This window comes from Vulpes vulpes, chromosome 4, assembly GCF_048418805.1.
Source record: "Vulpes vulpes isolate BD-2025 chromosome 4, VulVul3, whole genome shotgun sequence".
Classification (NCBI taxonomy): Eukaryota; Metazoa; Chordata; class Mammalia; order Carnivora; family Canidae; genus Vulpes; species Vulpes vulpes.
In genome coordinates, this window is record NC_132783.1 from 84,506,450 (window position 1) to 84,533,921 (window position 27,472).

Sequence of the window (27,472 nt, forward strand, 5' to 3'; positions counted from 1 at the left end):
TTTTTTTTTTTTGAGTTTTATTTATTTATTTGAGAGAGAAAGAGAACAGGAGCACAAGCAGGAAGGAGAGAGAAAGAGAGAGGGAGAAGCCAGCTTCCCGCGGAGCAGGGAGCCTGAGCAGGGAAGCCTGACACTAAGCTCAATTCAGGTTTCTGGGATCATGACCTGAGCTGAGGGCAGACACTTAAAGGACTGAGCCACCCAGATGCATGCCCCTGCTTATTTATACCTTTTTAAGTTATCTTTTCTAAGTCCCTGTTACTTTGCTTAACCTTTTACTGTCTGGTTTGTCTGTTTGGGTTGGTATGCTTTAACTCTCATTTATTGTGTATGTAACAGCCCTTGATTTTATTCTGTTTCTTCCTCTGTCATTTTTAGTAACATTTACTTACGTTATTTTTACTTTTCCTAACATAAAATTTGTACCTTTTTTACCCTATTTTTATTCTAATCATAGATGTGCATAGTTTTAAATGTTTTCCATCATTTCAAAACTCCTCCTCTAATAGACTCCTCAAAACAACTCAAGGGCACAGAATTATATAAACTCTATATAGTAAAATCTTGTCTTGATGTTTTTTTAAATATTTTTTAAAGATTTTATTTATTGATTCATAGACACAGAGAGAAAGAGGCAGAGACACAGGCAGAGGGAAAAGCAGGCTCCACGCAGGGAGCCCGATGTGGGACTCAATCCTGGGTCCCCAGGATCACACCCCAGGCTGCAGGCAGCGCCAAACCACTGCGCCACCGGGGCTGCCCTTGTCTTGATATTTAAAGGAAAGCTTGTCTGGATATAAAAATCTTTGGTATATTCTTTGTTTCATTGAATTTTTTATAATTTGCTGTTCGTTTGTTGCCTTGTTTCATATGTTGGTTATGAAAAGTCTGATATCAGTCAAATTATTTTACCTTTATAAATTATTTGATTGCTGTACCTGGAAATCTGGGTTTTGTTCTTGGCATGTAATCGTTTCACTCTGATACATCTACAGCTTGCTCATTATAGATTCATTTTCCAAGGTATCCAGTGGACCCTTTCACTGTCTAGATTCAGGTCTTTCTTATTTTTTAAAAGTTTTCTGAGCTATTAATTTTAAATATTAACTTTGTTCTCTTGTACTTTGGCAGAAGGGGGTTATTCCTCCTTCCACTGTCTTATATTTCTATTATTCTTCTCTCTTTTTACCACCTTATTATCTTATTTTCATTTTCTTTTAGCTTCCTGCCTTTCTTCAGTGTCCCTTATTAAATTTTCATCTGAGTTTTTTCATCCTTGAGCACCCTGTAATTTATTCTTCACTTCTGAATTGATTTTATCTTGGTCTTCCTTTCTCTTTGCTGAGTTCAGTCAACTCTCTTTTTGTTGTTTTGTTTATTTCTGTTCCTAGTTTTGGAATTTCAGATTCATGATGGGTTTTCATATTTTCAAATGCTTATTTGACTATATTTCATTCCATTTGTGGTATTGCCTTGTTATTTTCTTCTGCATCAGATTGATTTTTCCCTGATGGAGTTCTCCTCAGTTGATATGTATTGATTTTCATTTCTGATGTTTGGTAGCTAACTGTTACTCCTTCTCTTGATCAATGTGAGTGTATGTATGTGGTGGGGGGCAGGAGGTGCTTATTATGGTGCTTTAAGTGATTCCTAGTAAAAACGGTACCCTCTTCCATCAGTGTATCAAAGTGCAGATTCTTTGGTAGATTTGCTTTGTGGAATGGGGATAGGAGTTGTTTTCAGTATATTTTTCTTCTGGGATAGGTTAGGGATTGTGAGTTCTCCAACTTTGTACTCTCTTTCAAAACCCTAAAGTTTCCCCTTTCCTTCTTTTCATTTTCATTGCTCAGTTGCTAGAGAGGCTTCTTTATTACCTTCTTTCTGTCAGGAAATGTGCATTTTAAAGAACACTCTTTTAAAGTAGTGTACTTTGAATTTCTTACTCTGATCTACTTGGATGGATACCCGTTGAATATTTTTGTATTTAGGATGGATATCATCATTCTGGCAGTAGTTTTAGTTTGACATTAGGCCCAGTTACCAAATTCTCTTTACCCAACCGTTTTTCTCAAACTACCTTTCCTCTCCATAATGCCTAATGGATGGGTCATGAAGTGAAAGATCTTTATATGGAACATGGTAATTTTTCTCTTTTTAATTATAGTTATTTTGATGTTTGGGCATTCATTGTAGTTTCACATTATGCTGAAGGCATGTTTTTTGTAGATTTATTTTTCTGTATTTCCTTGTTCTGTTTTGTCTTGGAGAGAGATAAGACTTAGATGGCAACCATTGCTTCAACTACCTGGTATTCTCAAATTAATATGTTTTAACTTTATACCATGTTTTTTCCCAGCCCTCTCTCCAGTCTAAGTAAACTTATTCATTCAAAAAATATTTAAGACATTTTTCTAACTACATGCCACGCATTGCTCTAGAGATACAATAATGGATAAAACAGATGTTCTCTATCTCTCTGCGACTATCATAAATAAATAAAAATTTAAAAAAAAAATAAGATAATGTTAGGTAGTGATGAATGCTGTGTTTAAAAATAAATAAAGCCATATAAAAGTGACAAGTTTGGGTAAATTGTAGTACTATCTAGAATAGTTGGGAAGATCTCTTTGAGCAAATTATGTTATAGAACAGTAATGTATAGGGCAGCCGCGGTGGCGCAGCGGTTTAGCGCCGCCTGCAGCCCAGGGCATGATCCTGGAGACCCTGGATCGAGTCCCACGTCAGGCTCTCTGTGTGGTGCCTGCTTCTCCCTCTGCCTGTGTCTCTGCCTCTCTCTCTCTGTCTCTCATGAATAAATAAATAAAATCTTAAAAAAAAAAAAAGAACAGTAATGTATATCTTCTTATATTAACATTTACCTTATGTAAATCACAAAGATTTTACCACTGAGCAGATTTCCATGACAAATAGAATGGGTGGTGTGGTATTATGGAACATATACCAAATGGGAAGACTCTAAGAGAGTACAACCTCAGATCGTCTGCTCTTCAATTGTTTTCTCACCCTGCTTTAGAGAATTGATATTGATAGAGAATTATTTAAGGAACATAGAGTCTATCCTTTTTTCCCATCTGCATTGCTTTCACTGACTTGCTTTGATATCAAGGCTATAGTCTTTCACTGAAAAATGGTACAGTGAATAGACTGATCCTGCTATGAAGAAGTTGTAGACTGCTTGTCTTCTGTGTTAGTCAGTGTTCTATGTGTTATGCACCAAATAAGAAGTATATTTAATAACCAAATATTTCTCATACAAAAATGTATTTTTCATCTCTTCAAGAATGGAAGCTAGGTAACTAGAAGTCTTATATTTTGCTTTGGCTCTCAAGAAACATAACAGCAGATTCCGAGTTAATTCAAGACTCCTGTACTGTGTATTTCATTTTACAGCCAAATTTAACCTAATCTGCGTTATATTCTCCCTGAGAATTCTTCCTAAGTTGTCTCATTGTTTATAGAACATGGCAGGGGTGTCTATATAAACAAGTAAGCAGGTATATAAGGCAGTAAACTGGAATTCTAGTGCTTCCTCAAATCTTTAGTTGTATGACTTTGGACAAGTAGAGCAACCTCTCAAGAAGTTTAATTTTAAATATTTTAGCTGCAGAACACTGTTTTCATCAGGAAACTTGGAAGCTTAATAAATGGACCAAATAGTAGCAGAATCACTGTGTTCAGGCCAATGTCATAGTTACAGGCAAACTAATCCTAATTTAGGAAAAATATTATTTATTTTAATTCTATTATAGTTAACATAGAGTGTAATATTAATTTCAAGTGAACCCTATAATGATTCAACAAATCTGTATATTACTCAGTGCTCATCAAGATAAATGTACTCTTCATCCCCTTCATCTATTTTACACATCCACTCACCCAGCTCCCCTCTGGTAACCATTTGATTGTTCTAATTAAGTGTCTATTTTTTGGTTTGTCTCTTTTTCCCCCTTTGTTTTGTTTCGTATATTTCTCTTTCTCAGACTGACTTATTTTGCATAGCATTATATTCTAGATCCATCCATGTTGTAGCAAATGGCAAGGTTTATTCTTTTATGGTAAATGATATTCCATTGTGTGTATATATATATATATTTGTATATTGTGTATATATATATTTATGTGTGTACATCCATATCTTTGTCCATTTATGTCAGTGGACACTTGGGCTGCTTCCATAATTTGGCTATTAAAAATAATGCAGCTATAAACATAGACATGCATATATCATTTTTTTTTGCATATATCATTTTGAATTAGTTTTTTCATACTGGGTAAATACCCAGTAGTATGATTACTAGATCATACATACAGTAGTTCTGTTTTTAATTTTTTGAGGAACCTCCTTACTGTTTTCTATGATAGCTGCACCACTTTGCGTTCCCATCAACAGTACACAAGGTTCCTTTTTCTCTACATCCTCACCAACACTTGTTTCTTGTGTTTTTAATTTTAGCCATCCTGACAGGTTGAGGTGCTACCTCATTGTGGTTTTGATTTGCAGTTTCTTAATGATGAGTAATGTTGAGCATCTTTCCATGTGTCTGTTGGCCAACTGGATTTTGGAGAAATGTCTGTTCATGTCTTCGGCCTGTTTTTTAATTGTGTTATTTTAGGGGGGTATTGAGCTGTATCAATTCTTTATATATTTTAGATACTAACCCCTCCCTTATCAGATATGTCATTTCCAAATATCTTCTCCCATTCAGAAGATTATCTTTTAGTTTTGTTGAGTTTTTCCTTTTGCTATGCAGAAACTTTTTATTTTGTGGTAATCCCCAAAAGTTTATTTTTGCTTTTGTTCCTCTGGCCTCAGGAAACATATCTAGAATTAATCCTAATTTTTTATCTAGATAGAATTAGAGCTACTTCTTGGAACAAAAAGATACAATCTGTTTTTCCTCCACTACAGACAGGTTTTATTTTATTTTTTTTAAGATTTTATTTATTCATGACAGAGAGAGAGGCAGAGACACAGGCAGAGAGAGAAGCAGGGTCCATGCAAGGAGCCTGACATGGGACTAGATCCCAGGTCTCCAGGATCACACCCCCGGCGGAGGACCACGCTAAACCGCTGGGCCACCAGGGCTGCACGAGGTTTTATATTTTTAATGGGTCCCCTGTTTGCAGTCTTCATAAAGATTTTTAGTTTCTCTATGTTGAATAAGAGTCTTAAGGATAATGAATGGATCTTTTATTATACTAGATCAGTGGCTTTCATACTTGTAACATACATGAAAATCACCTGAAGGACTTGTGAAAACAGGTTGTTAGGCCCACCCACAGTTTCTGATTGCATAGGTCTGGGGTAGACCCTAAATTTTTAATTTTTACCGACTTCCTAATGATACTATAGCTGCTGATTCAGCAATTATACTTTGAAAACTACTGCCTTAAATCAGTATTTAAAATGCATTTTAGCTACTTTTTCTTATCTTAAAAATTATATCAAATCATATAACCTGGGCAGCCCAGGTGTCTCAGCGGTTTAGCGCTGACTTCAGTCCGGGGTGTGGTCCTGGAGACCCGGGATGAAGTCCCACATTGGGCTCCCTTCATGGAACCTGCTTCTCTCTCTGCCTGTGTCTCTGCCTCTCTCTCTCCCTCTCTGTGTATCTGTCATAAATAAATAAATAAAATCTTTTAAAAAAATCATATAACCTAATAATAGCTGGAACACAATGTTTAAGTAATATATGATCTGAAAAATATTTCATTAACATACAAACTTTAATGTCATAAAGTTTTCATAGCTAATATCAAGACTTATCTGTACCTTTTTGACTTCTTGTGCTACCATTGTAAGTAACTGGATACTAAGCCATTAGCAATCAGGGTTGGCTTCAGGAATAAAGAAATTATTCAAATCTAAAAGCAATCCTTTGCTTTTGACATCCTGGCAGCATCTAAGGAGAAAATATCAGAGTCAATATAAGTGCATTTATTGACTGTTTAGCTCTTTTTTATGTTTAAGGTGCACTTTTGATATATATGTGTACATTATTGATTGCTTCTAAAAAATATTATGGAAAAAATGTGTTAGGAATTAAGTCAAATGTCCCAAACTGGATAGATGGACAAACACATTGTGAGATATCTTTGCAATGAAATATTATTAGGCCATAAAAAGTAATAAATATATAACATACTACAATATGAATAAACGTTAGAAATGTTATGCCTAGTAAAAGAAGCCAGACATAAAAGATCATCATATAATGTGTGATTCCATTTATATAAAAATCCAGAATACATAAATCCATAGAAACAAAAAACAAATTAGTGGTTGCCAGTGGCTAGGAGTAACTTTTTAATGAGAGGGAGTTTCTTTTTTGGGGTGATGAAAATGTCTTGAAATTAAATAGAGATGATAGATGGTACAATATTGTTAATGTACTAAATGACATTGAATTGTTCACTTTAAAATGATTAATTTTGGGGTTCGTTGGTGTCTCAGTTGGTTAAGTATCAACTCTTGATTTTTGCTCATGGTCGGGTGATTGAGCTCTGAGTTGGGCTCTATGCTCAGCAGAGAGTCTACTTGAGATTCTCTCTCCCTCTTCCTCTACCTCTCCACAATGCACATGCACTCTCTCTTGCTCTTTCTCTCTCTCTCAAATAATAAATATTTTTAAAAATAAATAAAAATGGGTAATTTTATGATATGAATTTCTTTTTTCTTTTTTTTTTAAGATTTTATTTATTTATTAATGAGAGACACAGTGAGAGAGGCAGAGACATAGGCAGAGGGATTAGCAGGCTCCATGCAGGGAGCTGATGTGGGACTCAATCCTGGGACTCCAGGATCATGCCCTGAGCCAAAGGCAGACACTCGGCTGCTGAGCCACCCAGGCATCCCTATGATATGAATTTCACCTCAAGTAACAGTTGTTCATTTTAAATCTGAGTTCTATTTTTTTAATACCCCTCTTATTTATTTATTTAAGTAAACTCTGTACCCACTGTATGGCTTGAACTATACCCCATGCTCTACTGGCTAGCCAGCCAGGCACTCCAATTATTATTTGTTTTTAAAAATTCAAAAATTGTCTTCAAAAACATTGGTTAGCTTTATTAACACATTCCACCACTTCCTCTACTTCTAGGGAGAAGCTCTGAGTGAGATTGAGGGGAGGAGATGGGGAGCAACAACAACTAAAGCTAGATATCAGTAGCCTATGGAAATTGGATGTAATACTCAAATGTAAGCAACTTGTGTTGTCTTAGTGCTAACCTCAGAAAATAGTCAGATGTTCTCAATTCAAGATAGGACATTAGGAAATGTAATTATAGTTTCATTCTCTCTCTAAATCCACTTTAAACTTCAATTTCTTCATGTTCTTTATTAAGAGGAAGCTAACTCCCATTACTGTTCTACATTGGATTTCCTGCTAATATCTCTCCAACTTTCTTTTTATCTTAGTGGTTGTTTTCATTTTCACTTACTGGGTATTTCTTTCTTTTCCTTTAGTTCAAGAGTCAGTAACATGACCCTTGGGCCAGATTTCACCCACCGCCTATTACTGTGAACAAAGTTTTATTCAAACACAGCCATGCTCAATCTTTTATGTATGATATATAACTGCTTTAGTACTATAACAGCGGAGTTGGGTATTGCAGTAGAAATCATCTGCACCACAAACCTAAAGTATTTTCTATTACACCTTTAATAGAAAACATTTGCCAATCTTTGCTTTTTGACTAAGTGGAAGGTAAAGAACAGATTCTAAAAAGTGAATAAACATCACCACAAATGAAAGTATATAGAAAAATATAGGATTTCTACTTAGGTTAGCTAGAAGACCCATGTGGTCAGGGTAAGAGTTTCATGAAGGTGAATCGTCAGAGGTAATATAGGAAAGATAGATTACTCTAGAGTATTTTTAATGCCATGTCAGGAATTTAAATGTATTATTAGAAACTGAGCCATTTAAGGTCTTTGAGCAAAGGAATTTTGCCAAAACAGGAAACTGTTGCAGTAGTGTTTACAAAGTAATGAGAGTATATTAATGAGAAGTTAATACTAATGTATTAATGAGAAAGATCACATTAAAGAGTTACTACAGGCTTAAGAATTGATTGGCAATGGGTGCCTGGGTGGCTCAGTCGGTTAAGCATCTGCCTTCAGCTCAGATCATGATCCCAGGGTGCTGGGATTGAGCCGGAGTCAAGCTCTCTGCTTAGGTGAACCTGCTGCTCCCTCTCCCTCTGCCTCACCCCCACCTGTTCATGAGTCCTCACTCTCTCACGCTCGCTCTCTCTCTCTCTCTAATAAATAAATCTTTAAAAAGTGATTGGACACTAAACATTGGGTTTTGGGAACAAAGAATAATAATTCTTAAGTTCAGACTTAGCATAAAATAAAAAATTGTTTACACACATTTAGATGGTGAAGAGCTAATTTTTATGGAAGGTTTAATTAAGTTAACAGAGAGACTATAACACTACGTAGGTTAGAAAACAAATGCAAATTGATTACTAGGTATCATTATTACTAAAGTTGTTAGGGCACAATAGCCACAGGCAAGTTTTCATTGGTTGTATTTTATTTCAGGATACCCCACTGCCATCAACTAGTCAGGGTCCATCTCTATAAAATCCTCTTACCTCTGCTCCCCAGAATGTCATGGTTATACCCAGATTTACATGTTATTTCATGCAGAGTAAATTATTTCCATTTTCTAAATACTCTGAATCATACCCAAGAAGGATTCTAGCTCTTTCAAATAAAAATGCTCATCAAGATATTTTCTTCAACTAGATCCATAGTTCCCAAACTGTGCAATGAGACCCCTCAGAGTACTGTGGCAAATTCACAAGAGTGCTATAGAATATTTTATCTCAGAGTAATGCACAAGTTCAACATTATTAGTGATACATTCCTTTCGGATAATATCCTATCTTGGAATTGGCTGCCATAATTTTAAAAAGCAAGTACCTCCTGAAAATCAGTGCAGAACAGGAAATAAGGGTTACACTATTCAATTAGAATCTGAGGCTTAAGGAGTTGTGTGATGCCCAAAGCACATATCCCATTAATAAGTATTGTGGTTATTTTTGAAGTAAAAAATATTTTGTAAATTTTTTTTTTATTTTGTAAAATTTATATGTATTATTTTCTCAAACCAGCTATTAAGTTGTTAGGCTTATCTACTTACTAGGTTATTTGAACCTGTTAAAAATGAAAAAATAAAAAAAACCTAGAACTGTTAGGAGTCTTAGAGTACCATGAAAAAAAAGTTGCTTATACCCTAAGGGTCCTGAGAACTGAGAAAGTTTCAAATTCTCTAAACTGAAGAGTTGTCCAACTCTAAAATGAATACATTCTTCTCTTAGCCTGTGAAAATGCAACAGTCCTTTTTTCTTTTCTTTTTTCAAAATAGCATTTCAGTTACAGGGGATCTAGGTGGAGTCTCAGTAAAAAGCTAATCAGATATTTTTAAATTATTTGTACAACATACGGTGCTTTGTACTGGAGCAAACATTTAAAAAGTACACTTAAGGTTATATACAGTCAGGTAAGGGAGATAAGGCAAATGCAAGTTGTTTAAAAATAAAATAGGGTGCCTGGGTGGCTTAGTCAGTTAAGCATCTGCCTTCAGCTCAGTTCATGATCCCGGGATGCTGGGATCGAGCCCCATATCAGACTCCCTGCTCATTGGGGAGCCTGCTTCTCCCTCTCCCTCTCCTGCTCCCTCTGATTATGCTTGCTTTCTCTCTCTCTCTCTCTCTCTCTCTCCCTCTCTCTCTCTCTCTATATATATATATACACACACACACACACACATAGTATTTATATGATATTAAATATTTTTTAAAAGTAAAAATAAAATTCTTTTGGTTATTTCATAATATTACATATTAAAGAGGTTCAAAGAGGAATGAGTGCATCTTGCTGGAAACGTAGTAAGTCTTTGTAGGATAAAATTTAGATTTCAGGGGGCCTTGATGGAGGGTCAAAATTCCAACAGGTAGAACCAGTGGGTATTTCAGATAGAAAGAACAACATAAAGACCAGAAGACTTATTTTGGGAGAAGCAAATCATTCTGTATGATTGAAGCAAGGACATATGTTGTGGAGTAATAGAGGTTACAGCTGGTTTACTGTGGAAGTTGGGAGTATTTTGTGGAGAGTTTTGAATGCTGGGGTGTGAGGCATTTGGATTTAATTTTCTAGGAAAAGAAGAGTGATTAGGGTGATTAATCTGTCAGCAGGATATAGGATGATTAAATCAAGGAAAGAACGGAGGCAGAGCTTTTGGAAAGGGAATGATGGATTTTGTTTTATGTATTTATATTTCGAAGGAAATACCAAACTGTATATCAACGTTAAAGAACGTACTTTGTTCAGCATTGCAACTAAGAGTTATAACTGTAAAACTCACCATTCATACAAAAACAAAACTTTTTAATGTTCTTCATATTACTACAGAAATAATAAAATGGAAATATTTGTGAAGTGCATATAACACGACAAATATTGTATTAAGCACCCATTTAGTTCTTATGATGACTTTGATAGTATCTACTATTCCCATTTTTCAAATGAGAACAGTGAGGCCTAGGGAAGTTACATAACCCAAAAATCACAGTTAAAGAGTAGTCAGATTGGCAAAACTGTTAAAAATAAGTGTACTGTTGGAGTGTCTGGCTGGCTCAGTCAGTAGGACATGAGACTCCAGGTCTCAGGGTTGTGAGTTCAAGCCTGACATCGGGTATAGAGTTTGCTTAAAAATTAATAAGTGAGTAAGTATACTGGTTTGTTTAAACTCTCTGGTACTGAAAATTGATCAAATCCTATCAGATTATTTTCATTGGCTTGGATGTGGCTCCTCTCTTATTATTTTATTTTTCATATCATTCTTGATCCCTAATCCCATTCCTCTTCTCACCATGGGAACTCTAATGTGTTTGATATGACTTTTATATCCTTGAAAGAAGTATCATTTTTAGATGTGTGTTTACATTATACACAATATATAAAAGTATGAACTATGTAACTTGTCCAATCTGATGTATATATTTCTAGTTTATTGCTTTTAATCTTTATATAATAGTGGGCATTTACCACATTTTCCTTATCTTTTCCCCTAGAGATGGACTTGCAGGATGCCTAACACTGCCTTTCACTTCCAGCAAAGCTATGATTAACATCCTATGTATGTCCCCCTAAAACCTATCTTCTTTCCACTATTGCTGCCTCCTATTACATGCTTTTTCAGGGGATTATTTCAGATGGAAGAAAGGCTAACTTCTACATTCATGGAATCGTTAAGATTGCAGGTATTTTAATCCCTAAAAAGATCAAAATATATGTAGAATGAGCGATTTCACTGGCGCTTCAAAAGGAACCATCTAGGCAGGAAGACCTAGGTAAATTATTTGGTTCCATTGATGCATTAGGTTCAGTCAGTGATAACAAGCATTTGCTAGTGCATTTGTTCTGGCTTTTTTCTTTTAGTGATTCTATTGCTGTCATTGGCATGAAGTAGTGCATATCGTAACATTGTAATTGTAAACGATTTATACATTATCTTAATGGTTGTCAAAGTCAGTATTTTTCTTGACAAGCACATAGGAACTATACTTTGTCATAATTCATATTTGATCCTCCCTCTCCTATAAGGAAATACATTTTACACTCTCTGGGAGATTTACTAAACATGTAGATCCTATTAAGGAAACATATTATTTGGTTGTTGTATTTGTTTTTTGGCTTCTCGATTATTCATTCTTTCATCCTTATTCTCTGACACGCATTACTATGGCATCTTCATCAAGCTATGGAAAACAGACTAAACATGTTCTTTAGAATAGACAACAGTGGTGTGCCTTGAAACACAGCATCTGGTACTCTCAGTCCTCTCATCATTGGTTGTCTAGGTTTGAGGGCACTCTTTGGTTGTCTAAATATTTTTCTGTTACCATACTCCCTATTTAATTTTCTTCTTTGCTGTTATGAATAGTGATTTGTATTTATCAAAGTCAACAATCTCCTATTTAGTTTTTTCCTTTTTTCAGCCATGTACTTGAAGAAGTAAAATAGACTTACTCCCAGCTGTTGATCTGCTTTTGCTCTTACTCTTGTTTATTGAATCAAGCTAATTACCATTTATAAACATCTCTTGTTTGTATAAAGATTTACTTCAAGTAATAAAATATTTTGTCTTTTAAATAATTTTTATCAGAAGAGAATTGAATATCACCAAAATTTGAAAAATAAAAAATATATATTATAATTACCCACAATTTTTCTACTCACATTTAACCATTTTTACTCTGTATATTCTCTTACACTTTTTTCCTTTTGATTTAGTGTAGTATGTAACCATACTTTGTACACACCATTTGTATGCCTTATGTATCATTTAACATTTATGTGGTGTAAACATTTTCCATTTTTCCACTTAGTTTTCATAATTATAATTTTTTCCATAATCATAATTTTAAAATTTTTCAAAATATTCTCTAGAGTAGCAATGTCCAATGGAAATATAAGTCACAGATAGTTGAAAATTTTCTAGTAACCACATTGAAAAAATAAAAAGAAACAGGTAAAATTAATGATGTAGTCTATTTAATCTGTGTAAAATATTTTTCATTTTAACATGTAATTATATAAAATTATTAATTATATTTTGACATTCTTTTATTCATACTAAGCCTTTAAAATTGATGTTTATCTTAAATTTATAACAGTCGTTTCAGTCACTAAATTGTCAATGATCAAAATGAAATGTAGCTGTACCAAAACAATAAAATGATGTTTAGCAGAAAAATATTTTCCAGTTTCTATTTCTAAATGATTAAAGAAATTAAATTAAAATCAAACCCCACAGTCACATTAGTCCATTGCATGTGCCCATTAGCTACATGTGTCTTCTTACATTTAAATTAAAATTAAATAAAATTTGAAATTCAGATCTTCTGTTGAAGTTGCCACATTGTTCTTAACTAGCCACATTTTAAATGATCAACAGCCAGGTTTAAAGTAGGTGTATATGCCAATTCTTTCTTGACTATTCTTCCTCAGTCATTAAGTACATTGTTTCCAGGTTTTCCGCAAAATAAATAGTATACCAATATGTTCATGAATGAATATTTTCCCATATTTTAGATTATTTCCTTTAAAGTAGACTCTCAGAAAGAGGATTATTGGGTCAAAGAGTGTATATTTGTTTATGGTTCCTCATGTGTATTTTCAAATTATTTTCTGAGAAAGTGTCAATTGCGCTCCCATTAGCAGTATTAATATATTAATTTTACCCGCCTTTCTTCATCACTAAAGAATCTTTCTTCCTCATGTTGTTTCTTTAATTGTTAGAAAGAAATACTTGTCTATAAATTTGTTAGTATATTACTTGTTCACTTTTAATGGAATGCTTTTTCATGTTCTTGGCTCATTTATTTATTGATGTCCTCATATTTAATTTTTAATCTATTTTTAAAGTTCTTTATAGACTACAGATATTAACCGTTTGTCATATTTACTGTCGACATTTTTTCCTGATCTTTTGTTTGCTTTTATATACCCCTCCTAGTATTGGAAGAGAATCAACTGAAGGCTTTGATTTTTCTAAGGATATCTTTAGATAATTTTCTCTCTTTAGGCTCAGAAGTCATTCCCACTCCAGAAGTTTGATATTTACTTGTTTTATTATAGATTGTCTGTGTTTTTTTTAAAAAGAAAAAGACAACTGGTTAAACTGGAATTTATATAGTTCTGTATTTGCAAGAAAGAACTTATAACTAAATTGTAAGTTCTTAACCTTTAGTCAAAATCCAGTGCTTACTCACTACTTATAGATAAAACTCAAAGGGTTACTGACCCTACGTCTACTGCTACAACTGTGTGTGAAATTTTACCCAAATAAATTCAAATAGACTGGTTTGAATTCTTGAAAATAATATCTATTTCTACCCTGTTATATTCTAATTAGAGTACTTTTTTAAATAAAAGGTCCTTTTCTGCCCAATAACTGTGTGCTTACATTTGATAATTATAAGGCATGATACTCTATGTAGCTTTAGTCCCTTTTTATTTATTTATTTATTTAAAGATTTATTTATTTATTCATTCAGAGAGAGCCAGAGAGAGGCAAAGACACAGGCAGAGGGAGAAGCAGGCTCCATGCAGGAAGCCCAATATGGGACTCAATCCCTGGTCTCCAGGATCACACCCCAGGCTGCAGGCAGCGCTAAACCACTGCGCCACTAGGGCTGCCCTTTAGTCCCTTTTTAATCAATATTTTTATATTTCGAAGAGTTACAAATCCCTAAAATTTACAATCACATGACCACGTGTGCACACACACATAAACACACACACCTCTATTCTTCAGATAATTGTTAATGGAAATAATAAAAAGAATTTGTGCTCTTAGGTAAGGACAATTAAAAAGCCCAAATGAGGGCAACCCCGGTGGTGCAGCGGTTTAGCGTCGCCTGCAGCCTAGGATGTGATCCTGGAGACCCTGGATCGAGTCCCATGTCAGGCTCTCTGCATGGAGCCTGCTTCTCCCTCTGCCTCTCTCTCTCTCTCTCTCTCTCTCTCTCTCTCTCTCTCTGTGTGTGTGTGTGTCTCTAGGAATAAATAAATAAATAATCTTAAAAAAAAAAACCCCAAATGATTTTCCTCAATTAAGATACATACTGGTAAAGAGCAAGAAGAACAATTCCTTTCCTTATCTTTTTTTTTACTTTTATTTTTTTATTATTTATTTATGTTTAAGATTTTATTTATTTATTCATGAAAGACACACAGAGAGAGAGAGAGGCAGAGACACAGGCAGAGGGAGAAGCAGGCTCCATGCAGGGAGCTGGATGTGGGACTTGAACCTGGGTCTCCCAGATCACACCCTCGTCAAAGGCAGGCGCTAAACCGCTGTGCCACCCAGGGATCCCTCCTTTACTTATCTTTTAGTATATTAAGGAATTTAATTATTTTACATCCTCCTATGTAGCATCTAAACTACACCAAGAAATCCTCAGAGTAATTGGATGACAAATTTATTTACAGTTGATTCTTGAAGAATGCAGGGGTTAGGGGTACAGCACCTAGCACAGTCAAAAATGTGCATATAACTTTTGACTCATCCAGAACTTAACTACTTAGTAGTAAACTCTCATTGACCAGAAGCCTTACCCGTAACATAAACAGTCTATTAAATACATAATTAAGTAAATAAAGTAAGCTAGAGAAAAGAAAATGTTATTTAAAAACTTATAAGGAAGAGAAAATACATTTATAGGACTGTATTGTTTGTATTTATCAAAAAAAAAAAAATCTGTGCATAAGTGGACCTGCACAGTTCAATCTCAAACACACATATTAGATTTCTAAGCATCAAGTGTGGCTGTGCTAAAATGGTTCTTTGGCTCTGCCTTAGTCTTTCCCCATCCCTCCTACTCCTTTTCATTCTGTTTTGTTTACCTTTTTTTTAAGATTGTATTTATTTTTTCATGAGAGACACAGGCAGAGAGAGAAGCAGGTTCCATGCAGGAAGCCCGATGTGGGACTCGATCCCGGGTCCTCAGGATCACACTCTGGGCCGAAAGCAGGTGCTAAACCTCTGAGCCACCCAGGGATCCCTTGTTTACCATTTTAATGAATAAAATCATCTTGCCTCACATTCAATACTGATTAATATTATCAGATCTTTTAAGTGTTAGAATATGCTTTGCTTTCAGTTGCTCATAGGGACAAAGAGTAATAGGATTAACTGTTGTATAGATTGAAATCCCAAATTAGAAATTACAAAATTTTCTTGATTATATACTTTTCTAAACTAGAGCCATATAAACGATTGGCCTGTTTATATTGTAAACCTGACACTTGAAAAAAAAAATTTCTAAGGGCACTCACTGTTTTCATTTTTAGTGATAATACAGTCTAGAATGTGTGGCCTAGCAAAGGATATAAATCTAGGAAGAAAAATTATGGTTGGCATCAATTTTAAGTCTTTGTACTAGAACAGAACACAAATCCTAAATTGTTTAAATACTAAAATATTTACTTTAAGTAAAACAAGAGACTATTCAAAAATGGGATTAGTTTAAATTGTGAATTTTCCTCGTTTAAAAGCTGATAGTTTTTTGTATATTCTTTACAAAATTAACAAAACAAAATGGAAGTTATATTGTCCACGTCACAATACTCTTGTGTTGCATTTTAAAGTAAAACACACATACACACATTTGGAATGAGGCCAGATTTAGACTCCGGGGGCATACTGTTCAGTACCTTAAATTACAATCAGATGTATTTTAGCACAGATCAAATTTTCAGTCCAAAGTTGGTGAGAAGCCTAATTATTTGACCAGGTTACTATTTGTGTAGGCCCTTCTATGGCTGTCTGTGGTTAATCCACAGCTGGCAGAAGGCTAGCTTTGGGAGGTTTTTATTTCATGCTGGAGCAGTCTGGGGAGAAATGGGGGGGGTGAGGGGTTTAAACACTCCTCATTAAATGAAAGACTAAAAAACAAGTACATACTTATTACTATGGAGACAAGATGCTATATAAACTGTTCATTTTAATTCCCCAAGTGACAAAAATAGCAAAGGAAACAGCTTGGATGTTCATAGTTTGCAAGTGACATGGTAGTCGATTAAAAAAGTAAGGTGAAAACATTTAAAAAATAATGTTACCTACAACTAAGACTTGTTACCTTTTAGAACGGTTGAATATTGCTAAAGAATAAATGGATTGGGATTTTTAAATAATGAGAAAATATTATGTTATTATAATAAGGAAACATTCTTATTAGGATTTCATTAGTAATAAACAATTATACTATAAAATTCTTTCTTAATATCTCAGAGCTTATAAGGGCAATAAACCCCTTCATATCCAAGTGTACATGACTCCTGCCTCAAAATTAATTTTTTAGTATCCTCTTAATATTCAATTTGAAAGTAATAGAAAAAATACTTTTTTCTTTTTAAACTTTTTAGAGTTTACATGATGGATGTGGTTAGTCCCTCAGTTATAGTTCAACATTCCAATAGCCTTTTTGTAATTTTAAAAGAAATTTAATCTTATTAGATTAAATCTGTATGCCATAAGTACTTCCCCTTAATCATCAAATTCGGTGGCTTTCGCTCTTTTCTTTCCTACCCATTGATAGTATTGGGTACCTTTAAGTATATTCTTAAAATTTCCCTTTTGGATTTCTCTGTCATCATTTCCACTGTCCTCAATTGCCTTCCTCTGATTCTTTATGTTTTTCTTTTCTGCTTTTGACTGTTATGAATTGTTGCTGTCCAGATTAACATTCTTTCAATTTTCACACAAGGTTATTAGTCCTTTCTTTTTTTTTTTTTTTTTTTTAAAGATTTTATTTATTCATTCATGAGAGACAGAGACACAGGCAGAGGGAGAAGCAGGCTCCACGCACGGGGAGCCCGACGTGGGATTCGATCCCCGGTCTCCAGGATCGCGCCCTGGGCCAAAGGCAGGCGCCAAACCGCTGCGCCACCCAGGGATCCCTAGTCCTTTCTTTCAAGGAAATCTTCATTACCCTTCATCTATCCTCACCCTGCCTGAAAGACTCCTAATGTGCCACTCAAGGCCTTTTGTGTTGTTGTTGTGGGTTTTTTTTTTTCAAGTTTTTATTTATTTATTCATGAGAGACAGAGTGAGAGGCAAAGGGAGAAGCAGGCTCCCTGCAAGGAGCCCGATGTGGGACTTGATCTCGGATCCCGGGTCTTACCCTGAGCTGAAGGCAGACTCAACTGCTGAGTCACCCAGGCATCCCTGCCTTTTGTGTTCTTAACTGGCCTTTTTGACTTTATCCTCTGTTGCCCTTTGTGTAGTCAGTCTTTACTCATGCGCCATTCAAATCAATTTCCTATATAAGCATCCATGTCTTTGCTTACACTTTTTTTTTTTTTAAGATTTTATTTATGCACTCATGAGAGACACAGAGAGAGAAAGAAGCAGAAACATAGGCAGAGGGAGAAGCAAGCTCCCTGTGAGGAGCCTGATGAGTGACTATCAGAGGACCCCAGCATTAAAACCTTAGCCAAAGGCAGATGCTCAACCAATGAGCCACCCAGGTGTCTCACTTACACTGTTTTTTATCTAGGAAGTACAAAATTTTTTTTTTAAAGATTTTATTTATTAAGAGAGAGACAAAGAGAGCACAAGCAGGGGGAATAACAGAGGGACAGGGAGATGCAGACTCTCCACTGAGCAAGAAGCCCTGCTCGATACTCGATAAGTTATAATTAAAATATTTTTCTATTACTGAATTATTTTCTCATTATTTGAAATTTTCAAATCAGAATCTTCCCTATTTTTTTTAAAGATTGTATTTATTTATTCATGAGAGACACTGAGAGACAGACAGAGACACAGACAGATTTTATTTATTTATTCATGAGAGACAGAGAGAGAGAGAGAGAGAGAGGCAGAGACACAGGCAGAGGGAGGAGCAGGCTCCATGCAGGAAGCCTGACTTGGGACCTGATCCCAGGACTCCAGGATCATGCCCTGGGCCGAAGGCAGGCGCTAAACCGCTGAGCCACCCAGGGATTCCCTCAAATCAGAATCTTCCTAAAAACTTCACCTTAGGTGTTTCATAAGCTAACAGACTAATGATCTTAGTAAACTAACTTCATTTCTAAACTAATTTCAGTTTTTAACAAGTAGTATATTACTTACAAGAATCCAAACTATTTATAAGAAGCTAAAAGGATCCAATCTGCCTTTACGGTTTCTCTAATTTAAATGTAATCATTGTCTCAAATGAGACCTTTGAAATTTTTTTTCTTCTGTGGATTCCCAGAATTCTTTCAGTATTGATTATAGAAATCTAATATAAAATAAGTAATGGATTATACTCTGACATAATGGCACATATTAAGCATATTGTACTCAAATGATAGATTTTTCTTCTAATCAAATGCTGCTGTTTTCTGCCTTGCATTTTATACCTGTATTTTAAAGTTCATAATACATAGACTTTTGCATTTTTTATAGGTGCCTTTTATTCTGACCAAGAATGACTCTGTGGAGATGGCATTTTTAATTTCCCCTCCTTTTTTCTTTATCCAGGGCTTTTTTCTTACAGTTTCCCCAGAATCGGTATTAAAAGTGGCTAACCATGCTTCTGAAAACAACAGAATTTTCACTTTGAATTTGTCTGCACCATTTATTAGTCAGTTCTACAAGGAATCATTGATGAAAGTTATGCCTTATATTGACATACTTTTTGGAAATGAGACGGTGAGTTGCCTTTTTAAAAAATAAGTGCCTGATGTTTTTCTGGGCTTTTTTGGGTTGGGGGAGGTATTTTTTTGGTTTGTGTGTAAGTTTAGAAATAAAAACTAAAATACTTGAAAAAATATAATTGAAAATTACACAACAAAACTGCCTCAGTTTAAACCCCTCTAATTTAATATTTGTAATATTTTCTTCACTATACACTAGTTTTCTTTCATAGTAAGAAATTGGTCTTTTAAAGGATTATTGAGGTTATAATTTACATACAGTAAAATTAACTTTTTGCTGTACATTTCTGTGAGCTTTTGCAAACACATACATGACATGTAGCCATGACCACAATCAAATCACTTCTGTCAACCCTTTCAGTCAGCCCTTCCCCCCCTTATCCTGATCCCTTCACATCAACTGATTTGTTTTCTGACCAGTTAAATAATGTTATCCTCTGCAATTCTCATGGATTCAGGTAAGGGACATTTGGTCTAAAATGAATGTTTATAAATTTAAATATTTATTAAAAGTGTGAGTCCATTTAATAAATTGTGAGTAAATGTTGATATATTATCATTTGTATTGAATTTTGTTATTAATATCATTTTTGCTAATATTTGTATGTTGTATTTGAAAGTGATAATATAGTTTTTTTTTAACTTTCATCGTTTTTTTTTACCAAGATTATACTTTGTTTTATTCAAAATTACTGGAAAGTAATTTTTTTTGCTCATATAGTATTTATAGCCTCTGTTTAACCTATAGACTTTAAACATCCATGGAACAGAAAAAAAAAAAAATAGAGACCTTCAGTAAATCTTCTTGTGACCTGGGCAGTATCACTTACCTTTCATGAATCTCAGGGTCTTTATGTGTAAAGTGAACATATTGTACTGGCTATCCCAGAAGTCCATTTTGACTCAAAGTCTATAACTATAACATAGTTTGATTATATTCACTAATCTTATATCCAAATAAGATAACTGTGTTGTCTGTATAGAATAAAATAAATTTGACCTGGACATAATTTATGAGATTACCTTGGTGATTTGTAGAAATAATATGGTCTGAATATCTTCAAAGACACTTTGAAGGATTTAAATGCTACATTTTTGATGATTCACAAACTGACATAATGGCAAGAAATAGTGGTAATGGCCTAAGTATCTGCTAGAAGTCTCATTTGATTAAAATCTACATTTCACATTTTCTTTATCTCTAGTTTTATTTTCTGAAGAAAAAAGGAAATAACTAGGAAAAGTGCTAATCTGGCCTTTTAAAATAACATGAAAGAATTGGTCATCAGTATGGTGGTGTGAGAATCCTTGGGAGAAATTGCTATTTGAACTCAGTTCTTTGTTGTCAGGAAAGATCAAATGGCAATAGTTAAATGTATTCTCTGTACTTTAGAAGACAAATTCTTAAAACTCTTAAAAAGATAACTATCATTCCAAAGAATGAGCCTTTAGAATTAAACTTGAGGGAATTGAATACCATCAAAAGTTGAATACTGACTTTATAATATCAAATGACCACAATTAAGAAAGCAATGGGGAGGAGCCTTAAAAACAAAACATTGGAGCACGCAGAAAATTGTTTAATAAGAGCTCACATTTGGGGCATGTGCATGGCTCAGTTGGTTAAGCATCCAACTCTTGGTTTCAGCTCAGGTCATGATGTCAGGGTTATAAAATAGAGTCCCATATCAGACTCCTTGCTCAGTGCAAAGTCTGCTGGAGATTCTCTCTCTCCCTCTCCCTCTACCCCTCCCCTGACTTCTGTGTGTATGCTCTATCTGTCTCAGAATTTAAAAAAAGAAAAGAAAAAAAACACATACACACACATTTGTGGGGTTTTTTTGTTTTTTTTTTTAATTCTTTTTTTTTTAATTTTTATTTATTTATGATAGTCAAAGAGAGAGAGAGAGAGAGGCAGAGACACAGGCAGAGGGAGAAGCAGGCTCCATGCACCGGGAGCCCGATGTGGGATTTGATCCTGGGTCTCCAGGATCGCACCCTGGGCCAAAGGCAGGCGCCAAACTGCTGCGCCACCCAGGGATCCCCCACACATTTGTTAAACACGTTGAAAAAAGATAGAAAGCATTTACAGAACCAGAGAATAACACTAAAAGTTTGGCATAGATTTGAAAGAATAGAAAAGAATAGAGGCCCAGGATTATTAGGTTTGCAGAAAATGCTGATATCAAAATGGTCCTCACTTTAAAAACAAAAACCAAAAAACAAAAAAAAAGCCTCCAAATGCACAGCAAGAACAAGAAAAAAAAAATTTGGACTTCATCAAAATTAAAAACTTTTGTGCATCAAAGGACACTATCAAGAAACTAAAACCTAAAGCCAGCAGAAGGAAGGAAATAATAAAGATTAGAGCAGAAATAAATTATATAGAAACTAAAAACAAAAATAGAACAGATCAGGAGCTGGTTCTTTGAAAAAATTAATAATATTGATAAACCTTTAGCCAAACTTATCAAAAGAGAAAAGAGAAAGGATACAAAAAATAAAATCACAAATGATAGAGGAAAAATAATAGCCAACACCACAGAAATACAAACAATTAGAATATGATAAAAACTATAAGCCAACAAATTGAACAACCTGAAAGAAATGGGTAAATTCATAGAAACATATAAACTACCAAAACTGAAACAGGGAGAAATAGAAAACTTGAACAGACCCATAACCAGCAAAGAAATTAAATCAAGGGACGCCTCAGTGGCTCAGCAGTTGAGTGTCTGCCTTCAGCTTAGAGCATGATCTCGGGTCCTGGGATCAAGTTCCATATCAAGCTCCCTGCATGGAGCCTGCTCCTCCCTCTGCCTGTGTCTCTGCCTCTCTCTCTCTCTCTCTCTCTCTCTCTGTCTCTCATGAATAAATAAAATCTTAAAAAAAAAAAAAAAGAATCAATAATCAAGAAACTCCCAACAAACAAAAGTCCAGGGCCAGATAGTTTCACAAGTGTATTTTACTAAATATTTTTTTTTAAGTTAATACCTATTCTTCTCAAACTATTTCAAAAAATAGAAAAGGAAAGAAGGCTTCCAAATCCATTCTATGAGGCCACTATGAGTGTTGAATGTTTATAATGTACACCTGAAACTAACATACTGTATGTTAACTAACTGGAATTTAAATAAAACTCAAAAAAATAATAAAATGAAAGCCTGGAATAAGAAGAAATATTTACAAATGAAATGTCTGGTGAGGGATTAACATCCAGAATATATATCTCAACAAGAAAACAACCCAATTCATAAATTGTCAGAGGACTTTAAATAAACATTTTTCCAAAGAAGATATACAAATGGCTAATAAGCACATGAAAAGATGTTCACCATCACTAACCATTAGCGAAATGCATTTAAAAACCAAAATGAGATACCACTTGATACACATTAGGATGGTTATTTTCAAAAATATGGAGAGGAGAAACATTTTGCCAAGGAGGTGGAGAAATCAGAACATTTTTGCATTGCTGATTGGAATGTAAAATGGTACTGCTGCTGTGGAAAACAATTTGGTGGTTCCTCAAAATGTTAAACGTAGAATTATTACCATAGGATCCAGCAGTTCTCCTAATAGGCATATACCCAAAAGTCCTGAAAACAGAAATTCTAATATTTGTACACCACTATTTATGGCAGCATTATTTCCAGTCGCCAAATGAATAGATAAAATTTGGTGTATACATAAAATAAAATATTATTCAGCCTTAAAAAGAAATGAAACTCTGATGAATAATACAACATGAATGAATTTTGCAAACATGTTAAGTGAAACAAGCCATACACAACTACTGGATTTTCCTTTAAGGACTCCTCGTAGGCCACAATAGCCAAACTGTGGAAGGAGCCTCGGTGTCCATCGAAAGATGAATGGATAAAGAAGATGTGGTTTATGTATACAATGGTTTATTACTCAGCAATTAGAAACGACAAATACCCACCATTTGCTTCAACGTGGATGGAACTGGAGGGTATTATGCTGAGTGAAATAAGTCAATCGGAGAAGGACAAACAGTGTATGTTCTCATTCATTTGGGGAATATAAATAATAGTGAAAGGGAATATAAAGGAAGGGAAAAGAAATGTTGGGAAATATCAGGAAGGGAGACAGAACATAAAGACTCCTAACTCTGGGAAACGAACTAGGGGTGGTGGAAGGGGAGGAGGGCGGGTGTTGGAGGGGAATGGGTGACGGGCACGGAGGCGGACACTTGACGGGATGACGGGATGAGCACTGGGTGTTTTTCTGTATGTTGGTAAATTGAACACCAATAAAAATTAATTTAAAAAAAAAAAAGGACTCCACTTAATATGAGGTGCCTAGCATAGTCAAATTCATAGAGACAAGACAGTAGAATAGTGGTTGCCCAGGCATTATGGGAAAGGGGGAATTGAGTTATGTTTTGTGGGTACACAGCTTCTATTTGGGATAACGAAAAGGTCTGGAAATGGATAATGGTGATGATTGTACAGCATTATGAATGTACTTAAGGTAACTCCATTTGAACACTTAACATGGCTAAAATGGTAAAATTTTATCTTATATGTTGATACGATTGATTCTACAAACCAGTAAAGTTAGACTAGCGCTTACAGAATAGGAGAGAGATTATGCTATTGTAACCTATATGTAGTATGGATTTTTTAAAATATTTTATTTATTTATTCATGAGAGACACACAGAGAGATAGATAGAGGCAGAGACACAGGCAGAGGGAGAAGCAGGCTTCGTGCAGGGAGCCCGACATGGGACTTGATCCTGGTTCTCCAGGATCACACCCTGGGCTGAAGGCGGCACTAAACCGCTGAGCCACCAGAGCTGCCCTATAGTATGGATTATTGAAGGAATCGTTTTTCCCTACTTAGAAGAGGAAGTTGTAAAATTACAAGCTATAAGTCATGTCAGGATAGCTTTTTACTTTGTTGGTGTAATTACTATTCATTAAAATTCATTTCAGTAGATATGTAGTATCTATTATGGCAGGCCAATAAACAATAGATGTATAGTAGATTTGAGACCATGTCATAATATGGATTATAGGATAATAAATATTGAATACAGGGCAATTAGATATATTTGGTATTTTATTGAACCAATCTCAAAATAAATAGATTTCTGGTGGTATGCCTCAGTATTTACTCTAAGCTTTGCTCAGCTATCCATGATTCAGATAAAGCTGTATTTGCAGATAATGCAAATGCAGAGAATGCAAATAATGCAATACTTTAACAAATATCAAGTAAGTTGAATGTCAAAATGAGACTTTGGAAAACTTTAATAGACTGGAAATATCAGTTGAATGATGAAATTTAATAAGGATAAATGGAAATTATTCCATATTTGATTATAAAAAGCAGTTGTGGCATTGTTTTATTTCTTTAATCTCATCTTTCATTGTTCTCCTTGAATACTTTAGTAATAATAAACTATCTTTAGGTCTCCAGGAAAAATAGGGATATTTTATTTCTAAAATGCAATGAAATGTAAAATATTTTCCTCAGGGAATACATAAAGGATTGTTTTATCTTTCTTTCTCCCCCTCACCCCCAAAACAACAATCAAATTTGTGTTTATTGGGTCGCCTGGGTGGTTCAGTTGACTAAGCATCTGCCTTTGGCTCAGGTCATGATCCCAGGGTCCACACACACACTCTCTCTCTCTCTCAAATAAATAAATAAAAATAATAAATAAGGTCTTTTTAAAAATCTGTGCTTACTATAAATTTTCAAAATATCAACAGCAGAAACAAACTTGGCTCTTATTTTCTACCTGATACCACCTTCCGTTTTACAGAAGTTGTACACTACTAATGATGCTTTAAAACTTTCCTGATAGCCTTAATACTAAAAATTTGAAAACACCTTGTCCACCAAGGTTCTCTCTTCACATTGATCCTTGTGAGACAAGAAATGAATGAGGTGATCCCTATGATTACCTCAGCTTAGTGCTTGGAGAGAATTTCCAGGCTAAAGCACAAAGTGGGGAACCCTCTGGGCAGTCTCTTTTGAATTGAGGAGATGGAACTGAAAATTTGGGAAATCTGACAGCTGGACAGCTAGAGTTTGCAAGTCAGAGTATCAGGGAGAAAAGAGCTACATAGAGAACACAGATTTGCAGAGTCCCACCCAAGTCTTCAGCTGAGAACTAATCGGTACATATTTGTCAGGAAACTGGTGAAGTTAGGAACCACCTGAAAAGATTAGGAAGAATAATCCTCAGAGTGCATGTAGAACCTGTAATCACCCCATAATTCATGGGGCTCCAGATAGAGTACTCAGAACACTAATGCAGCAAATTAGACTAGAGTAGAAGATATTGCGGTTCCTCTCCTAGCAGTATTATTCCAATATAATTTAACCACCTGTATGTAATGGACAAATTCCTTGAAAAACATATGGTAACCAAAGCACACTCAAGAAAAACTAGAAATGGGGCTATTCAGGTTATCTATTAAAGAAATTGAATTTTTAGTTAAAAACCTTTCCCACAAAGAAAATCCTAGTGTCAAATTGCTGCGAACACAAATTTAAGGAAGAAATAATAACAGTGCTGTTATACAAACTATCTCAAACTGTTGAAGAAGAAATCGTACCAAATCAAAGAATTAAAAAGCTACAGACCAATATCCCTCATAAAAATAGATGCAAAAATTATTAAGATAATTTCAGCAAATCAAACCCAACAATATATAGAAAGGATAATCATGACCAGAAATGCAGAAATCAATTAATATGATCCACCTTAGTAAAACTGAGAAGAAAACATGATCATCTGAATAGAGACAGAGAAAACAATTGATGAAATCCAACATCCATTCCTGATAAAAAGCCCTCAGAATACTAATAGAAGAAAACTTCTTCAGTCCAACAAAGGACATCCACAAATAATGTACAATTAACATCAGACTTGGTGATGAAAGACTGAATATTTTCCTTATAAGATCAGGAACAAAACTCTAAACTTCTATCCAACATTGTACCATGCTAATAAGGCATAAAAAACATACAGATTAGAAAGGAAAAAGTAAAATTATCTCTATTATCAAACACCGTAATTTTTTTTTAATTCTATAAAATCTGCAGAAAGCTACTTACAACTAAAAGAGTTTAACAAGGTTGTGGGGTACAAGATAAACATACAGAAACAAATTGTATTTCTATATGTTAACAGCAAATACTCAGAAATTGGTATTAAAAATACTATTTCTGGGGCTTCTGGGTGGATCAGTCAGTTAAGTATCCAACTCTTGATTTCAGCTCAGATCATGATCTCAGGGTTACAGTGGGGCCCCACATAAGGCTCCATGCTCAGCAGAAGTCTACTTGGAATTTTCTCTTCTGAGAAGAGAAATAAATAAATAGGAATTCATTAATTAAAACATACTTTTCTGAAACCGGGCAGGGCGCCTGGCTGGCTCTGTTGGAGGAGCATGCTACTCCTGATCTCAGGGTTGGGCAATTCGAACCTGTGTGTAGTGTAGAGATACTTAAATAAAACTTAAAAAAATAAATGAAAAATTAAAATGTTATTTCTGATATCATAAAAATGTATGACATATTTGGGTTAAATCCAAGAAAAGATGTGCAAAGTTTGTATATACTAAACACTACAAAACATTGTTGAAAAAACTTAAAGAGAATTAAATGAAGATCAATAGCACGTTTGTAGATTTTAAGACTATTGTTAAGTATCAGTTCTCAAATTGGTGTAAAAACCCAACATAATTTAATCAGAATCACAGGAGGTTTTTTTGGTGGAAGTCAACAAACTTATTCTAAAATTCATATGGAAAAGCCCTGGACTAGAATAGCCAGGCCAACTTTAAAAAAAAAACAAAATCAGAGGACCTATATTACGTGGTTTCAAGACTTACTATAAAGCTATAGCAATCAATACATTGTGGCATTGGCGTGAAGATAGACAAATGGATCATGAAACAGAAGGGATAGTACATAAATAGACCCATAATTGATTTTTCAACAAAGTTTCAGAGGTCATTCCACAGAGAATAGTCTTTTTAACAAATCATGCTGTAGCAATTGAATATCCATATCCAAAAAGCATACTTAGGTCCTTGCAATTCGAGTGTCCAAAATTAAAAAGTGGGACTATACCAAATATTGGCAAAATATAGAGCTAGAATTGTCATATACAGCTGGTAAGAATGTAAATATTACAACTGCTTTGAAAAAGTTTACCAGTTTCTTAGAAACT

General features: G+C 34.6%; 1 protein-coding gene across 9 annotated transcripts in view; it reads left to right on the plus strand.

Annotated features, from left to right (window-relative positions):
- Positions 1 to 27,472, plus strand: part of ADK (adenosine kinase) — a 494,813-nt gene that overhangs the window by 314,842 nt on the left and 152,499 nt on the right. For 7 of the 9 annotated variants that reach the window (XM_026005029.2, XM_072756308.1, XM_026005048.2 and 4 more), the window contains one exon: positions 19,077 to 19,247. The exons of the other annotated variants lie outside the window; for them this stretch is intronic. In XM_026005029.2, the coding sequence (XP_025860814.1) occupies positions 19,077 to 19,247 (171 nt within the window). The remainder of the gene's footprint in view (positions 1 to 19,076; positions 19,248 to 27,472) is intronic. 9 annotated transcript variants of the gene reach the window in all.